Here is an 11,665-nt window from a genome sequence, read left to right on the forward strand (position 1 = left end):
TGCCTTTTCAATAAGTAAATCTCTAAAACAAAAATTCGTTGCATCTCCTTCAAATAAAAATTATTTTTGCTTCTGAGGACATACGGGGGGGCACACGCTGTGACTTTCTCAGCACTATCTACTTCCCTCCCCAGAATCCAAACTGCATGAACTTGTCAAATGCCAAGTCCTCTCCAATTCCCAAGTCTGTCAATACAAGCCCAGCCAGAGCACCAGGCTATCTCACGTGGAGGAAAATCAAGTTAGCAGACAAGGCTTTGTGACACATGCGTTTGCAGCACCTGCACCCCTTGGTGTACGCCAAAGTATTGCCACCTTAGCGGGCAGGAGGTCCACTGCCTAGCAGGCACACAGGGAAGACTATGGCCTCCACCACCCTGGCCTGGCTCATGCCTGGCTAGGGGTGTCTGCACCTTGCCGTGCTAGAGACCCTGCTCCAATGGCCAGGACACCCCGTCCTGCTCTCACGTCCACACAAACTGAGCAAGCCTGGAGTGGGGCAGCCTAGGTAGCTACTGAGAGCGACTTCCACATGTGTTTCCTTCACAGTGCAGGCTGAGCTCTGAATGAGAAGCTGGGATATAGCACACCCATGTACTTGGCAGGCACATGCAGAGCTGGCAGGATGCAATCCTTCAAGCTGGACTATCCCACTGGGCATTCTAGGGGGACCGAAGAGGAAGTCTTTGACAGGCCTCTCATCTTGCTCCAGGCCTCTGCTCCACTCTCCAAGTCCACCCCGGTGGTTTCTGGGCCCTGAGAGGACACACACTACCAGGCCCACCCACCTCCGTAGGGGAGTCCCCTGGTCCCTATGCTGTTCGAAACACCTGCCTCTGTGGGCCACGGTTGAAGGGGATCAGCCTTATGGCAAGAGACAGATCACTTCCTCTCCACCCCCTTCCCCCACACCTCTCCAGCTGCGTCTGCATGGGAACTGCTGGACAAACTCCCTCTCCCTTCTGCACTCTGCGCACCGCTATCCCTCCCACCCACACAGAACGGCAGGGCTGAGGCCACACACACCCATGCACACGTCTTTCCTCAGGCCATCATGCACACTGTCCTGCCTTTCTCCTGCCAATGGACAGTGCCCAGCTGGCGCTCCCACAGGTGCCCCCCGGAGCCAGTGTGTGCAGGAACATGGCGGTTCTTGATGGGGAGGCGGGTACTAGGTCAGTGAAGGGAGAACAAGCAAGAGCTTCACTGGATGAAGTGATTCGAGATCTGATTCTACTTTATTTCCTCCTCTTTAAGCCAATCATGAAATGTCACAGTGATTTCTGGGGTGTGGCAGAAGGCAGGTGCTGAGTGTTCAGAGCGGCCGGGGCCATGCCTGCTTGGCCCGAGGGAAATGGGTCTCACTGGGGCAGCTGCAGGAGCACAGACTGGCCGGCCGGCAGGTAGGTGATGTTCCGGGAGCGCGAGAGCTGGTATGCGATGTCCTCCGCCGCCTCCAGCTTGCGCAGTTCAATCAGGCCGTCGCCCGCTGAGGCCAGAGAGTTGGCGATCAGCTCGGCGGCCTTGGAGTCACCTTCAGCAGAAATGATGGCCGCCTTCTTCTGCTGCTCGGCCTGGGGGTGGAGGTGGAGTGAAGCTGAGGTGGGTCCTTCGGGTACCCGGGTCAGGCTACACCCGCTCCTGCAGCAAGGCTGAGAAGCTGTCCCCACTCCCAGCTCCCAACCAGGCTAATGCACCAGGCACCCACCCACTCCTCTGCACGTTGCTACAGCTGGCAGCAAACTGCTTGGTCTTATTCCAAAGGCCTCACTGGCACCACCACCAGTCTAATCTAGCCAGTCCCTTGGAGCCAGGAGGACCCAGGGAGGAAAAGGGTGGCAGACCCCATCCATCCCATCCATCCTCAGACCCCAATTCAAAACAACTTCCCCCTAAGGCAGTGGCACTGGGCAGAGTGGCAGGTGGCTCTGACTCCCCTGGCAGCCCGACTGGGCACCTGCGAATGAGGTCTCGACTCACTCTACCAGCATCTACAGAATGACCTCTATCTGCAAAGCGCAACCTTCAGGATGTGAGAGGAAGACCTGGCAAACAGCCTGTCTGCAATCGGCACACAATCCTGAAGGAGTGGGGTTCGCAAAGGTTCTAGGGGTTGCCAGACATGCCTGAGCATGGGACTGGACTGGGACCGGCCACCAGCACCAAGCAGAGCAGGTGCCTGCCTTCCCTAGCGCCTCCCCTCCTGGAGAAGCTCATCTTTCCGTTACACCTTGATCCCAAGGACCACAGCAGGGGTGAGGCACCAGGGATGCAGGGGGTGGGAAGAGCGACTGCCCCTTCACCAAGGCTGGGAAGGCCGGGCTGTGCTGCAGACACCTGGGGTCCCATTACACTCCCAGACATCTGGACGGATTTAGTGCTCCAGAGAACCCAGCGCTGACAGCACATCCATCGTGGCGTTTGATCTCACGTCTGCCATCAGCTTTCACTATGCAGCCACGGTTACAAACGACTTCTCTCACTTGAGTTGAAAATACTCCCAGAGAAAGATTTTTATTTAGAGGAATGTTTTTTGATCTCTGGGAAGCAAAGGGAAAAAAAAAATCCTTCCGTGATTTAGAAACTCTAACTTCACCTGTCCCTGACTCGCCCCAAAGCCTCTGGAACCAATTGCAGGCCCTGGGGTCCCGGAAGGGGAGATGATGTTCCAGGCCACCCAGCAACCAGGAGGCCGAGCCAGGGAGGCCAGCAGGAGGGGCCGCGGCCATCTGGTCGAACACTCACCTTCTCCACCACGAATCTGGCCCGCTCGGCCTCCTGCTGAGCCACCTGCTTGGCTTCCACAGCTTCTGTGAACTCCTTCCCGAAGGTCAGATGCGTCTAAAGGGAGCGTGTGAGCACAAGAGCAGGCGGTGTAATTGCTTCGACAGGGCTGCTGCCGGGAGGCCTGGAGGCCGCTGGCAGGAAGGGGCCCGGGGATGGCTCTAACAGCTGGAGGCTCGCCTGAGGCCAGGACACGTTGAAGCCCAGGTGGGGTTTATGCCCCAGAAGCCTGGGCACATCCTCTGTCACCCCGAGGGTGCAGACCTCAGGGAGGAAAATGGCACCTGGACCTTTGTGCCCAGGGCCCAGGGCCACCCAGATAGCTCCACTCCACTGACCCCTCCCTGAAGGTTCTGGGCCCCCCCAACTGACTAGTGCTCCTTTGATGCCCTGTTCAGAGACCCTAGGGAGGCCAGAGGGAAAGTCGAGCCCCTGAGAGCGGGGGATGCAGCCAGTTCCCAGGCATTAGGAGCCACTTATGCGTTCTCCAGCCCACACCTGGCTACAGGAACAGGACAGGAGAAGGTGGGGCTCAAACCCCAGGCCTCCCAGGCAGCGAGGGATCTGGTGAATGGTTTAAGACACAAGGCAGGGACAGTCACTGGTGTGTGTGTGTGGAATGGGGGAGGGCTGATGACGCTCCGCCCTTCTGTAGTCCCACAAAACAGGAGGTCCTAAGGACAGTGCCCAAAATGGGGACAGGGCCCAGGGCTTGTGACATGTAGCCACCAGCCACATCACTCAACTCCAGATCTACATTGTAGGGTTTAGCAATCAAATTATTTGTTTCATTTCCTGCTCTACCTCCTCCGCCCCCAATCTTTGCTATTAAGAAGAAAATAGAAGCTGTCTCCAACTTGTCCTGGACCCTCCTCTGACACCGAGTCCTGACTTGCAATCCTGCACTCCTGTTCACCATGTGGGTCAGAGAACATGACCCTGAGAGGTGACAAGCCAGACACAATTAAGGAACACAGCACCTTGCTAAAAGGCCAATTCCTTGGTAGCTCTCAGGGTGTTCTCCCACCTCTAGCCGGTGTTTCCTGTGGTCAGCCCACATGTACCCTGGACAGAGCGTATGGTCAGAGTCCAGCAAAACGCCAAGCCTGATATTGGGTCTTAACTAGGTGGTTGTTGGGTTCACCAGATAAAACCAGGGGAGAGGTGGGGGTGCTTTACAGTGGGAGCCAATGGGGCTGCAGCCTGGCACACGGCCAGCAGGGGGAGCCCACAGGCCTTTTATCCGGTCAGGTCTGTTTACACAGGTGTGCAGGTGCAGCCTTTCCCTAGCCATCCTCAGAACAGGAAACAATGCCCCCTAACTCTGACACCAACACATCACCCCAACTGAACTCTGCCACAGAACCCAGAAACATGACCCCAGGCCCTGAAATGCTCATGCCTCTCCTCTCCACTCACACAGCAGGCCCTGGGGAACAGGCCCATTCACTGGCACCCTATCACCTTTCACTAGAGTCATGGCCAGCTTGGGAGGTCTGAGTTAGGGGGACCCCATCCTCCCTCCAGCAGGGCCTGAGTCTCCACAGCACGCAGGTTTTTCCCATGCCCACTAGAGTTCACAAGATGCCACTCTTAATTGGGGTGTTTAGCTTAGTGGCTGGGGACCATGTTGTGGCTCCTGGGTATGACAAATGTGCATGCCCTCAGCAGCAGACAGCCTCACAGCCCCGAGTCCCTGTTTCCAAGTCTCCCCTAGGAACGGAAGGAGCACCAAACAGTGCATGCCCAGAAATGAAGTGAGATGCCTGTGTACCCTGCTCAGTCCCACCTCCCTCCCTCAGGAACCCCCCAACCTCTCACCAAGGACACGTCATCCAGGATGAGGCCGAAGGTGGCTGCCCGCTCCGTGAGGTCATCGCTCACCTGCCTGGAGACCAGCTCTCTCTGCGTGATGAGCTCGCCGGCGTCAAAGCGCGCCTGGTTTGGCGGGGGGAGAAGCGGGGCAGAGGAAGTTCAGTCAGATCAGTGGCAGAGCAGGAGTGGGCCTGGGAGCTGCCTGCCACATGGTGAGCCACCCCACCCCACCAGCTGCCCCTTGCTGTGGTGTGGGGCTGTGCGGGGGCTCAGAGCACTCACCACCACAGACTTGAGGATCTCCGTGGTGATGGATGGCAGCACGCGCTCGTCATAGTCCTCGCCGATGCTGGTGAAGATGCGTGGCAGCTGGCTGGCCACGGGCCGGAAGAGGATGCGCAGGGTGATGTTGACGTTCTGTAGATCTGCCAGGGCGGGGGATGACAGACACCGGGGTGAGAGAGCGCCCTGGCGCAGCGTGTGGCTTCCACACCCTCTCCTGCCGTCCGCTTGCTGCCGTTTCTGAGCCAGCGTGTGACGCTGGGATCCCAGGAGGCACCAGGAGGGGATGCCCGGAGTCCTTGGCTGAGTCTCCTGCAGTCAGGAGCTTCTTCAAGGGGGGAATGTCCCAGATGTCCCCTCAAGTAATAAGTTACAGGTGACATGCAATGTTTGTCTGAACATGGCATGTTTTAAGCCCATGGCCAGGAAGGCTAGGGGGCGGTGTTTCCACGGCCCGGTGCCCATGATGACCAAGGAGCTGGTCCCACAGAGGCCAGTGTGATCCAGCAGAAATAACAGCCCTGAATTCCGCTCCCCGACAGTTGTCGCATGGCAGCTGACTACCATGTGGCCTCGCTGAGCTTTACCCAGCTTGAGCTCACTTCCTGGTGGGTGGCAGTGGGGACAGTGAAGGCATGTCGTGAGAACAGATATTGGAAGTACAGCGCTGCTCCCTGCCTGCCAGCTTGAGGGATGCTACAGCGTCCATCCGGGTATTCTCTGTGTGCCAGGGGCTCTGGGACAGGGTCTCTGAGGGAAGGTAGGGAAGCTGTGGCCTGGAGCGACAGCCCCAGACCTTCCTCTAGACAACTCGACTCGCCTGTCAAAATCAATGACAAGGTCCTGAACCCAGCACCAGGAAATGAGGGGAAACAGGGACATTTGAGCTCCAGGTCTCTGGAGTGATTCCTGTCACCACCTTGTAGAAATCGGCATACAACGTAGCCTTACAAAATAATTACAAAACAGGATAGCCAGAAGTCCCGATGAGGAAGTGGGGGGGAAGCAGGCTTTCAAGTTCCAGTTTCCCCCCTCGCCACCACCCTGGATCTGCCAGAACAGCAGACAGTAAGTGTACCAAGCCAGGACAGGAGAGGCTGGGCAGGTGGGGGCTGCAGAACCCATCTCCCCTTTTCCCTGCCCCACGCGCCTCCCATTCTCCTAGTCCTGGCATGCGTCATTTCCTGGCAGAAGCTTTCCCGGCTCCCGTGGGAGTTCACTGCTCTCTTCTGTGCTCCCACACTCCACACGACCTTGGCCCTGCTCTTCCCCAACACAACTGTAATGGCTTGTTCACATGGCCACCTTCAGAGCTGGACTGAGCTGCCAGAGGCTGTTTTAGCCATCGACTGCCACCCCCTCCCACCGCAGCGCAAGGCCTGGCCCAGGTGCAGGAAGCTAACATCCGCTTGGCCGCTTCACTAAGGACTCCGAGAAAGTCCTCGCCACTCTGAGGCCCATTTGCCCCAGCACGGGTTGCCTGCACACCTCCACGGTGGGAGGGAGAAGAGTATGATGGCAGAGTCACATCTGGCTCTGACTGGAAGCCCAGTGGGGCATCTCAGGCACCTTAAGCCATGGCCTCAGCCTGTGGGACAACTGCATGGGTGGCAGGGCGAAGGTGTGTGGAGGGGTGGAGCAGGGCCTGACCGCAACTGCACACTTCAGTTCCCCTGGGATTGGCACGCTGGTGTGGTAAGTTAAACATCGCCTGTAGTGCTTGTATCCCATGTGGTGCTGCTTTTTTTTTTTTTAAAAGATTTATTTATTTTTATTACAAAGTCAGATAAACAGAGAGGAGAGACAGAGAGGAAGATCTTCCATCCGAGGATTCACTCCCCAAGTGACCGGAACGGCCGGTGCTGTGCCAATACGAAGCCAGGAGCCAGGAACCTCTTCTGGGTCTCCCACGTGGGTGCAGGGTCCCAAGGATTTGGGCCGTCCTCAACTGCTTTCCCAGGCCACAAGCAGGGAGCTGGATGGGAAGTGGAGCAGCTGGGATTAGAACCGGCGCTCATATGGGATCCCAGCGCGTTCAAGGCAAGGACTTTCAGCCGCTAGGCCACGCTGCCAGGCCCAAGGGTGCTGCTTTTTTTGAGTCCTGGCTGCTCCACTTCCCATCCAGCTTCCTGCTTATGATCTGGGAAAGCAGCAGAGGAGGATGGCCAGATCCTTGGGCCCCTGCTGATGCCATTTGCAGAGTGAACCAGCAGATGGAAGATCTTGGTCTCAGTAAATCTGCCTTTCACATAAAAATAAATCGACTTCAAAAAAAAAAAAAAAAAAAAAAAAACAGAAAGAAAAAGCAGATCCTCTTGCGGTTTTCAGGACCTTTGTCTATTTGCTCATGTATGCCCTGCTGGCCATGTATGCAGCCCACGCAGGCGTCTCTCTGAGAAACGACATGAAGCTCCCCAGAGTTTTTTTGCTGCCCAGTCCAGTCTCTTAGCTTTGCCAGCTCCCAAAGATGCTGCTGGGGGCCAGCAGAAGTCTGTGGCTCCTGCCCCAAACACCCGGGCTGCACTCACCCACCTTTGCTGCCAGTGATGACTGGCACGTTCCGTGGGCGCGAGCGGCAGTCGAAGATGATTGGCTTCTGCACCCATGGGATGAGAAAGTGGGTCCCTTCCCCCACCACCATGTCCTGCACGCCACGGAACCGGTCAAAGATCACGGCCCTGTGCCCGGCATCCACTAGGAAGGAAGACAGGCAGGTCAGAAAGCTGCTCACTTGTCACTGAAATGATTACTTTCGGTGCTATGTTGCCACATTCCTCAACTTCCAGTCAGCAGAGGGCCTTTCTCCCTCCACACCTCAGCCTTGATTTCCTCAGGCTCTATCTCACCCCAAACTCACATCTATGCTTATGAGCAATTGCTCCCTGAAATTCATGAAGCCCCAGCAAGGCCCTCACCATGATCACAGGCCATGCTCCACTCCCACCATGGTCCTCAGGAGCAGCACCGTCACCATGGCAAGCATAGATTTGGAAGGGTCCCTCCTTCCTCCCAGTGCAGCCTCCTTAAAGCTCCAGGTAGGTGCAGAGCCGACCTGCTGCCTCAGAGGGACACCCAGCGACAGCAGCAACTGTGCAATTGTGGATCACACCGTCCTTCTGTGCCAGCTGGCCCTGCTTCTCTGAACATCATCAACCAGAACTTCCTCTGGGAGCCACACACTGGCCTAGCACTCTGCTGCTGCTCTGCCATGGCGACACACCTGCTCCATCCCACTGCTTGACCAATCAGACAATGAGGCCTCAGGGAGGGAGAAGCAACCTGCTGAAGGCCACATATCAGCATGAAGACAAGGTGGCATGACCCCCTGCCACACTCCTTAGAGATGATCAAGGAAAGGCTGGTGTTTTCTGGGCTGGTCGCTGGGCTAAGACAACAGTGGAGACTCCCAGGTCTCCCACCAGACCCCAGGGAGGGTATCCGTTCCTGCTCCCAGCCCCAACCTCCTGGCCTGCAGACCCTGGGAGAGAGAGCAGATGACAGCACAGGTGGCTGCAACCACATCACCCTCTGGGAGATCTGGTTTGAGTTCCTGCCCCTGGGTTTGGCTTGGCCTAGTCCTAGCCACGGAAGAGTCAGGTATTCAGGGAGTGACCAGTGCATGGGAACTCCGCTCTCACTCTCTTCTGAATACATTCTAGAAAGAGAAATACATTCTCTGGAGCCATCCAACCTCAGCAGAGTCACTCAGAGCTCTAGTCTTACACCCAGGGTACGGCCCCCATACAGGCAGAGGGTGACGTGGGAACTGCCTCGGCTGCCAGGGGCTTCTTGGCAGCCTGAGGCAGCACTGGAGAACACAACTTCACCCTGTGGAAGTCAGCCCCTGGAGCAGCCAACCAGCTGCAGGGTAGGAAGGAGTCCGAAAGCACAGTGGTCCGCCCAGCACCACAACCACATAGCTCTCTGGGCCTCTCACATAGTCTGGCAACAGTCAGCATCGAGAGGGTCAGGATGTGGGGATAGTGCATTAGCTCAACTAGCTAACCCTCCACCTCCAAGCCCTGGCATCCTATACAGGCACTTGTTTGTGTTCCAGCTGCTCCACTTCCCATCCAGATCCATCCTTACAGCCTAGGAAACTGGTGGAGGACGGCCCAAAGCCTTGGGACCTACACCCGCATGGGAGACCCGGAAGAGGCTCCAGGCTTCAGATCAGTTCAGCTCTGGCCACTCGGCCACTTGGGGAATGAACCAGCAAAAGGAAAATCTTTTTGTCTCTCCTTCTCTCCATAAATCTGTGTTTTTAAAAAATGTATTTATTTTTATTGGAAAAGAAGATATATACAGAAAGATCTTCCATCTGCTGGTTCACTCGCCAAGTGGCGTGTTGGCCAAAGCTGAGCCAATCCACAGTCAAGAACCAGGAGCTTCTTCTGGGTCTCCCATGCGGGTGCAGGGTCCCAAGGCTTTGGGCCTTCCTCGACTGCTTTCCCAGGCCACAAGCAGGAAGCTGGATGGGAAGTGGAGCAGCTGGGACACAAAGCAGTGCCCATATGAGATCCCAGGGGATGCAAGGCGAGGACTTTAGCCACTAGACTACCATGCCAGGTCCAAAATAAATAAATCTTTTTAAAAAACAAAAGAAAAGCGGGCCATGGAGCTATGCAGATAGATCCTGATCTTCTAGTTCCACTCTTGGGGACTCACCGTTATACAAGGCGGAGTTCACTACACCTCCGGCCACCGCCAAGGCCAGGCCAAACTTGCCAATGGACTCAAACACTTTGGCGGCCATGGTTCTTTCTGTTGGACCCACTCACACCTAAGGGGGTAAACAGAAAACAAAGTGAGCCACCACCCTGCAGAAAACCCTCTTCGAGGTCCAACAGGCACTTCTGAAGCCGACTCCCCCTTTTCCCCCACTCCCGTGAGCCCCACACCCCCGTTGAAGGATGCCACAGGGGCCACGGGCCACGCACTGCTTCCCTCCCTGATTTCATCTGCTAGGAGCCTGGGGGCACTGGGCTTCACAGTGGGAACGGGCAGGGGGTCTGAGCCTCAGAGGGACCGGCGCTGCTCTAAATCCCCTCCCATCTCCTGGACAAACAGGGTGAGCCCCCTTATCTGCTCCTGTGTGGGATGTACTTTGGTCAAGTGGCTGGTGGTGCTGGCCACAAACAGTCACAGTAACAGCTAATGTTTCTGTCAGGCTGATGATTTCCCTGGGCCATGACTGCACGGATGAGGGAATGGAGACACACCGAGGCCACGCGAGGACCCCCAAACTCGCCATGGCGCCCCAACATCACCCAGGCAGGAGAACCTGCTGCTGCTGCTGCAGAAGCAGGAGGCACGGAGCATTCTAGAACCCGGACAACAGCGGGACTAACAGGGCGGAGACTGCCCAGCTGCCCGGCCAGGGACGGCGCCAAGAACGGCCGCGGGCCTCCCCGGGGCCGCTCCAGGCTCACCTTGCCCAAGCCCCGCCCCGGCGTCGCCCTCGGCTCCGGCCCGCTCGGGACCAGCCGGGTCTCCCGCCTCACAGGCACTTAACTCTCCCCCCACAGTCCCGGGCTCCTCACTTCTAACAGCTTCTGGATTATTCCTCACGCTGTCCCGCCCCCCCGCCTCCTCCACCACGTACAACCTTCATTACTCTGCACAAGCCCGGCTCAGTCTCTGTCCCTCCTCCTGCAAAGCAGACCTATGCACGCACCCCTCTGCAGCAAGGTGCGCGCGGGAAGGCAGGGGAGGGTTACGGGCCCGGCCAGGAATACAGCTCAAACGCTCTCCTGCGTTCTCACCTGTTTCCACTCTGACCTCCACATGAATTTCCCCAGCCGTACCTACCGCGCGTGCGCCAGACCGCTCCGCCTTCTCCCCACCCTCCTTCCAAGATCCGCGCCGCCGATTGGCGAGGAAGCACACTATGAGTTCTGGGAAGTGTAGTTTATGGTAGCGCATCAACTCCGCAGTCCTTCGCGAGTGAACTACAATTCCCGAAAGGCCATGCAGTCGTTGGCCCGCGCAGGAAAATCTCCTCTCTTTGGAAAGAATGGCGGAAGATTTTTCCGCACGGCCTTTTGGGAGTTGTAGTTCTTTGGGAATAAAAGCACGTGCTTGTTCTGTACTGAGGTTGGACGCAAGCCGAAGAGGAATGCGGGGACCCTGGGAGACGCTGGCCCTATAGGGACGGGCTTATCGCTGATGAGAGAGGACTAGAGAGTTGTGAAATAAGCGGTGAACTGGGCAATCTTGAGGGAAGCCCAGGGCCAGCTTCTTCGGAGAAACTTGGACAGGCCAGAGAACGGAGGGCGACAGTGGAGGGGAACGGCCCGGTCAGGCAGCAAGTGCGCAAAGGGGCTCAGCTTAGAGGCCAAGTATCCTGGACGTAACTGAAAAAAAGAAGTTTTATTTGGAAAAGTTGCAAGAAGAGTGCGGACGATAGAAGTGTGGTCTTTGTGAAATTCACCCATTGCTGACAGTCTGTCCCCCTTCCTCTTCCAAAGGGAAGGGGCCCTTTCACCCCTCCCACTCTGGAGGGGAACCTTGTGTTTTCTGAAAAGGACTTTCCTTTCATGTGAGTTAAGTATCATCCACCATCTACGTTCCAATCAGGTCAGTTGATCTGATAAGGAATTTTCTGGTGCTCCCCTCCCGCTCTTGAAATGTGGTTTAAAATGAAGTTCTGTATTTACTTCTCAATTGTTTGGTATCTCTCTCTCTTTTTTTAAGATTGATTTATTTTTTATTACAAAGTCAGATATACAGAGAGGAGAGACAGAGGAAGATCTTCCGTCCAAGTGAGTGCAACAGTCGGTGC

The 11,665-nt window shown here is 56.5% G+C and overlaps 1 protein-coding gene across 2 annotated transcripts; it reads right to left on the reverse strand.

Annotated features, from left to right (window-relative positions):
- Positions 1 to 1,219: 1,219 nt before the first annotated feature.
- Positions 1,220 to 10,723, reverse strand: PHB1 (prohibitin 1). Of its 2 annotated transcripts, none has more exons than XM_004591080.4 (7): positions 10,647 to 10,723; positions 9,550 to 9,664; positions 7,414 to 7,575; positions 4,882 to 5,024; positions 4,606 to 4,722; positions 2,746 to 2,841; positions 1,220 to 1,574 (listed from the first exon to the last, which is right to left on the reverse strand). In XM_004591080.4, exons 2-7 carry the CDS (start codon positions 9,635 to 9,637, stop codon positions 1,362 to 1,364), a joined length of 819 nt encoding a protein of 272 aa, XP_004591137.1. In that variant the 5' UTR covers positions 9,638 to 9,664; positions 10,647 to 10,723; the 3' UTR covers positions 1,220 to 1,361. The 2 variants fall into 2 exon arrangements, with proteins under 2 accessions (XP_004591137.1, XP_058532189.1); XM_058676206.1 differs by lacking the exon at positions 10,647 to 10,723 and adding an exon at positions 10,559 to 10,582.
- Between the last annotated feature and the right edge of the window lie 942 nt (positions 10,724 to 11,665).

This window comes from Ochotona princeps, chromosome 17 (assembly GCF_030435755.1).
Source record: "Ochotona princeps isolate mOchPri1 chromosome 17, mOchPri1.hap1, whole genome shotgun sequence".
Taxonomy (NCBI): domain Eukaryota; kingdom Metazoa; phylum Chordata; class Mammalia; order Lagomorpha; family Ochotonidae; genus Ochotona; species Ochotona princeps.

Coding starts and splice junctions, on each gene's coding strand:
- PHB1 (XM_004591080.4), bottom strand. CDS start 9,637: ATGGCCGCCAAAGTGTTTGAGTCCATTGGCAAGTTTGGCCTGGCCTTG. Junction 7,576..9,549: donor GAACTCCGCCTTGTATAACG/GTGAGTCCCCAA, acceptor CTTCCTTCCTAG/TGGATGCCGGGCACAGGGCC. Junction 2,842..4,605: donor TCCTGGATGACGTGTCCTTG/GTGAGAGGTTGG, acceptor CGCTCCCTTTAG/ACGCATCTGACCTTCGGGAA.